The sequence below is a fragment of the Dichotomopilus funicola genome (assembly GCF_033296635.1).
Source record: "Dichotomopilus funicola strain CBS 141.50 unplaced genomic scaffold C8A04scaffold_127, whole genome shotgun sequence".
In the NCBI taxonomy this organism is placed as follows: domain Eukaryota; kingdom Fungi; phylum Ascomycota; class Sordariomycetes; order Sordariales; family Chaetomiaceae; genus Dichotomopilus; species Dichotomopilus funicola.
Genome location: NW_026944148.1, coordinates 1 through 6,696, shown reverse-complemented (window position 1 = coordinate 6,696; position 6,696 = coordinate 1). Strand labels below are relative to the sequence as shown.

At 50.8% G+C, this 6,696-nt stretch overlaps 1 protein-coding gene across 1 annotated transcript; it reads right to left on the bottom strand.

Annotated features, from left to right (window-relative positions):
• Positions 1-6,443: 6,443 nt before the first annotated feature.
• On the bottom strand, positions 6,444-6,626 carry C8A04DRAFT_16070 (uncharacterized protein; the record flags this gene model as incomplete). Its single annotated transcript, XM_062778720.1, has 1 exon — positions 6,444-6,626. A coding segment is annotated over one exon (183 nt), but the record flags the coding sequence as incomplete, so codon positions are not given.
• Positions 6,627-6,696: the final 70 nt, after the last annotated feature.

The following is a 6,696-nucleotide window of genomic DNA, read 5'->3' as shown; positions in this document are numbered from 1 at the left end:
TGTTGTGGATTGTTGTTTGTGTTATCGGCAGCGTGAATTTGGTGGCTTTGTTATTCATCTGTTAGTTTTCTTTTTCTTAGTAGTTGTCACCGTTTTATAGCCGGTTATCTTACCTCACTATCGATTCTCCGATTTCCTGACCGGTTATTGTTTTGTCTGATCGGAGTTTTTGTTTCTCGGTCGGTTCTCTTCTTTCTCGGTTCTCTTTTTTCTCGGTTTGTTTCTTGATTTCCAAGTCAGTTCTTTTTCTTCCTCGATCGGAAAAACCCTAGAGAGAAACCGATAGACGAACTCACAGAGAACCTCACAGAGAAACTCACGGAGAAACTCCCGGCAAACGCCTGAAGAATAACAAAAAAGAAAATGTCAATAAATCATTTACAGTTAATGTAAACAAATGGTCAAGATATCATGGGTTTACTTACCTTAACAAGCCGGATAACGAGCTTATAACGTTATAACTAATCGCCGGTGAACCGGAACCCCGCGAGGATGTGCGGTTTGGGTTGCGGGGATCGAGGTTGTGGGAGGAAAAAATTGGGAAGTCGGTTCCACGTTTGGAATATTCCGGGTTTTGTAGTGGAAGTTCCGTGACTGCTCTGTTGTTGGCGAGAACCTGAGAATAACGGCAATGATTTTAATCCGCAACACGCTCCCACGCGCTCCTAGTGTTGCCTTGTGACGCGGTATTGTTGAATCAGGCCAACCATGCACTTCAACCCACTTCTGTTGTTGATTTGACATCCCGTATGCTTGATTTCAGTGAACCAGGAGCTTCAGCACATTCCCATCGTGGATCTAATTCATGGTGTTGTTGATAGAATACTAGATCGTCAACTAACAACACCATATTGTCGATTTACAACACCGTATTCTTGATATGGCTAACTAGATAGTGATCCCAACATGCTCTTTAATTTTGATTCTCAGTGTTGTGAATTCGCAACGACGTATCGTCAACTAGCAACACCACATTGGCAACCTGCAACCGTATTCTCGAATTCGGACAACCAGGCAGGCAGACAGGCACACCAACATCCCCAGCCAAGTTGACACGCCGTATTGTGAATTTGAAACACCGTATTGTTGATTTCGGATGGGAGTAATCTGAGAGGGCTTTTCACCGGCTTCCATCTTTCAGCTCGCACTCAGGGTATCAAAGGAGCCACCCCGCACCAAACTAATCCTGGCCAAACGCCAGACAACCAGAAATGTGACAAGGCCTGAGAGACTTCTCGGGATTCTCTACCCTAAGGCTACTTCATGATGCCCTTCATCACAGCAGAACAACCCAGTGATAGATTTTAATGTTTATCAAGTCCAGTGGCGCGTATGCTAGATTCCTCCACAAGCAAAATCCATAATCAGATCCAAAACTCGACCCTTTGCTGAAGGGAGCTTGACACGCCGAGCTCCCTGGAATCTTCAATACCTTCACTGACGACCTACTGAATACCCGACCTGAATCCCTCGCCCCATTTTCCTTCCCAGTCGGCACTGTTATCTCTCCAGCGGTCCCAGCGCTTCCAGTAACACATTGATATCGTGCCTCAACACCGCCGCGAGAGTTATCGAGACCCTGTCGTGAGCATCATCGTAGACTTGAAGGTGGTCGTAGATGCCATTCACCGCAGAATGAACGTCGGATGCCGCCTCCTGCAGGATGTTGGAAGCGGCGGCCTGCAGGGCCGGGTCTTGGGGGAGAGGGCTCTCGTTGATTTTGTCAATGAAATGTATCGTTAGTTCGACCTGTTCCTCGCGTATGTGCTGCCGTCCGGGGAACGTGAGAGTGAATAGTCGGTTTGCGCTGAGGAGTATAGCTCTAAAGCCGTGGAGCGCTTGGGGGAGGGTGAATTGGGGTGTGATGGGGGCCATTTTGGTGATTGCTGGTGGGAGAGAGAAATTTATTAGCCGTGGCTATCCTTCAAGAGGGCCCAGGTGTGGGAGTTTGGAACAGCTGAGAATACTGACCTTGGGATTTGGGGTTCTTCAATGTTTTCGTCTGCGGTGTCTACTTCGCAAGGGGAAAAGGGCCGTCGCTTGAGTTCTAGAGGCTGAGCAAATGTTGACTGGGAGAGGGTGCGAGCTGGGGATTGTGGGATTTTCTGGAAAGATACCCATTCCGGACCATTCAATCAAATGTTTGCCCATGGTGTCCAGACAAAGGTAAAATCTGGTTACTTTGCCAATTCTCTCTTTTTCGATCGATGGTTTGATTTTTCCTTGGCCTAGTTTATGCCCAGGTATGGTGGGTTTGTCGATGTTTGGACAGCAAAAACACCTTTTCTTTGGGTTATGACTCTAATATACTCTGATTGTGACTCAAATGCAGTGCGTTTGATTTGAGAATTGCCTTTGAAAGGACGAAGGGAAAACATGCAGCAACCAAAGGCTTTTATCATTCGTACGGCCCTGTGTCATTTGAATATCCCTTTGCTTAAGGTAGGTTAGGGTTAGGGTTTATATATGATGAACACAAATGGGGTTTGTTCGGACAAACCAAACAACATCTCACCAGTTTTCTTTTTCCGGGTTTTCTTTTTTGCTGCAGATTTGTGGATTCAACTCTCCACGGCCGATAATTTCGATGGCAATGAATTGTGCCAGAAGGAGGGCATTGGTGAGCAATGTGCGCGTGACCTCCTTTGCCTAGCCCCTGCCGAAATGGGGAGAACAATTCTACAACAGGAACAAACTATTTTGACACGACTGGTATCAACTCGTTGTCACGGGAGGCTCCACAGACAATTGGACATGTAGTCCTCATTAACAAAAAATTACCCCGCGCCATGTTTCCAGACAAACCATTGACGTTCCTGACAATCAACATCAAAGTCTTTCAGATCGCAAAGAGGCCTTCAAGGGGAGACAACTCCTAACCAGGTTAAAAAGGAGCTGTGTTCCCCCAACCCTTCTCGACTAGACAACAAGTTCAACAACTACAACTCCACACGCGGGGTTGGGTGATGTAAAAGCATCCCAACACAGCCAGAATCCCTCCATCACTCCTCACAACGTAAGTCGCAGAGATGCTTCTTACCAAGGACCCCTTGTTAACTCCTGGGTAGCTATATATACCAACAATTTTACCCCTTTTCTCCTTCCGGGCATCTCCGTCGCATCTGTCCTGGCGCAAACACGGCGGCCTTGATCACCCTCCACGTCAAGCCACTTTAGGGAATCTACAGGGCTGTATTCCCACTGGTCGGTAGAAGAACCGAAGATCACACGACTGGCCATGCCCGTTCCAACAACTTATTCGCCAATCCTCGTCGCTCCCGCTGAAACTAGTCCTCAACTCCAAGGATATCGTCGGGCTGGCCCTGTGCTCTTAGGGCGGGCATTGCCATCAAGGACTGCACCCCCCTTGGCATGGGGCCTTGGGCTGCTGTCAATGGGCCATAACAACAACCAGACCCTCGACAAACCTCTGTTTTGTATGCAGGTTCCAGGTCCTCTCTACCATCACCGGTTCTGCCGTTGTCGTTTCTTCCCAACGACTAACTCTACACCCCCACACGTGAACCAGTAAAGTCTGCACCGGCCGTATAACACACCACGCCCGCTGCTCCAGCAGTCATCACCCACCTCCGTTCATCCCATGAGGCAAGGACTACCGTCTCGCCTAGTAACACCCGAAATCCATCACCCCTCCGCCACCCACATCCTACCCTGGCTTCTCAAGTATCATGGCGCTGAGCGAGAAGCATCCGCTGGGATGCGGCGGGTTGCTCTGGGAGGATTTTAAGGAAGAGCCGCGTCTCGTGAACAGTTCCCTCCGAGAACTGGGGCCCGCTTTGACAGGGTTCCGTTTCTTTGGACCGGCCGTGTTAAGGGCGGGGATTGCCTCGTTGACCCGACCTTAGAAAGCTGCCCGCCCAATATGGCTGGCAAGCGGATTGCTGACCTGCAACCAGGTGCTGACGACATCTCACACAAATATGGGGATCTGTTGGCTTTGGCCAAGTCGGCAATATTCTGGGGCTGGTAGGCGAGGACGCGCAGTAGTGGCCTGCGGCCCGTTGCCTCGGGGATGAAGTTACTCCGGCTGAGGCTTCTCCTTGGTTAAGAGGGAGGAAGGGGTCATGAATTCTTACGGGCCGTGGCACGAGTTTCGGTTGTTGTGGTCACATAACCACTGACTAGGGCGCTCCCGATTATGGGAGGCATGTAGGCCGGAAGTTGGGTGTGTTGAGCTGAGGATTCCGAGTTGATTTGGGTTGATCTGAGGCAAGTTCTGGTCTGGTCAATGGCGCCTTCCTTTTCAACCACCACAGGATACGCACGACATAACCCCACAATTTAGCCCTAATCAAAGCTATGCCGCACAGAAACTTCCGTCTTTACTACCTAAGGTATCTTAATTTCTTCGTTTCTTGTTTGATCACGGGGGGTTCAGCCCGTTTTAGGCGAGCATTTTTACCTTCTTGGGAGCCGATGGCCCGAACCTCCGCTGTCACTCGCCATTAGACACTTGAACTCGGCTGCAATCAAGCGGCTTACTCGTCAACGGTGCGCAGGTTACCGCACGAGACGTGATCAGGAGAAGTCTCCTCATGATTGCGTTGGAGGGCCTGACGACAATCCACGAGCCTGAGGGTCCGTACTGCGACTGGGAACCGTTGGAGTCCTTTGAGGTCGCAGTGAAGAACATTTGCCGCGCGCAGTCGGGTAATAATCGGGTGGCTCCGGGGTCTGCCCCCTCGCCCTCATATAAATCTCTTCTATAACACTCGAAAGTACTCGTGAATACACCGCGAGATTTACCATCGCGCCACCCTGCGCGGCCTTTCGTGCCCTTACTGTCGGCAAACGATCTTGACTTTTGCGATCTCCCAGTCTACTCACCACAGCTCTCCCAGATTGAAGAGCAGCTCATGGCCCGCGTTCGTGTGCACGTAGAGGCCTTCCTTTACCACGGCCAGCGGTACAAATACCGAGGCCACGTCGTCGGTTTCCTCCTCGATGACTTCCCGGTCAAGGAGGCTGAACCAGTCGAGATTCAACAATCTGATCGACGACGCTGACGGCGAGTCCCACTTGGTTGACGGCACGGCCATGCCCAATGTCGTCACCGAGGAGGCTAATCTTGACCAGTTCCGACCACAAACCAACGCGTCTCTTCTGCGCTTCTTCTGTGTGGATAAGCCACCCAAAATTGCCAAAGGCGGCCGCCCAAAATCTGACCGTCAACCTGTAGCTCCTCTACGAGCACTGGCTGCCCGTTCTCCGACCCACCATCTATTATGTCGGCCCCGCCACTTCTCATTGATATATTGAGGCCGGCTATTCAGGATAGGGCTTTATTCAGGACCTGTACCTACTCAGAGGGCTACAAAGGATTTTGCAGGCATATATAACTTTCTTGTAAATCTTCCTTCTGTAGTTAGCGAAAGTACTATGCGGCGACTGTGTTCTGTGACGGCCCGGCTCGTCAGCGCGTCCTAAGATGTCTCCTGAGTTGCGTCGTCACCTGACGCCCGCCTTCTGCAGGCGCCCGGGGCAACCGCGCGAGTACACGGTTACAGCAACGCGTGGAGGATATGGGGCGCGGGGCAGGCGCGTTACAGAGTTTTCACACAAAGCCCGCCTCACTTTGCCCTGTTCAGGCAGGCTTTTCAGGTGGGGCCTTATATAAAGGCCGTGCCCACTTGGGGGGCCTATAAAAGGATTTCGCAGGCTGGCGCGACCTTCATGCAAATCTTACTTCCTTAGCTTACGAAAGTACTTCATAACTGTCGTTAGATTTCCACAGGCGCTGCCCTGCTTTGAGTCTCCGTTCCGTTACATGTTCCTTCAAACACTTCCGGGCGATTGAAACGCAAATGGGCGCTCAGCGTGTTTCTGTTGACTTGGACCGACAAGGCAGGACTAGGCTCAGTGGCGTGAGTCACACCCGAGCGTCGGGAGTTCCTGGATTCTGCAATGGCCTCCGAGAGCTAGGAGTACATGCTGGCTCCGTGTATTTCTCTGACAGATGCCTCGTAGAGTCGGGTACTCGTTGGGCTGGAGGCTAGGAGGTGGCGGATGAGGACAACGGTACTCCGTACGGGAGCCTTTTGGGGGACATTTTTATGGGTGAGATTGTGGACTCACCGGCACTCTGGAAACAGTTTAAGGGAGAGGAGGAGTTGGTGTTTAGGGGCCGGAAGGAGAGAGGTGCGAGGAAGGTTGACAAAGTCACGCTGTTGTACCTATGTAAGGTTGGAGAGTGAGAAGTTTGGCGTAGTTGGGGTTCTGGTCTCGGTCTTGGATCCCACGTGTTGTCTAAGATTGAATAAGTACACCACGAAGAAGGTGGAAATGCGTTCAAGATGTGTGTTTCTCTTTCGACGTTTGGCCACTTTTCATCATTAGGATAATTATAACTAGGTAGACATCAAGGTCAAACAGCTTTCCATAAAATCGTCCTTTGCAAACTTCCAAACAAGCCCACCCACTCATCAAGGAAGCAACACCGACGCGTCCTCCCGCCGCAAATAGCCGTTCGTGATCAAAGTTCCTACGCTCTGATACAGCTTGTACTGCACGCCAGCTCCGGCTTGTCCAAACCACGGCGCAATCGGCCCCGCCAGCACCTCCAACGGCTTGATGACCGTGTACACATGGTAGTTGTATGGGTACCTGTGCAATGTCAGTCAGTCATGCCTCACAAAAACCAAAATAACTGCCAAATAGGAGGCAAAAAAAAAAAAA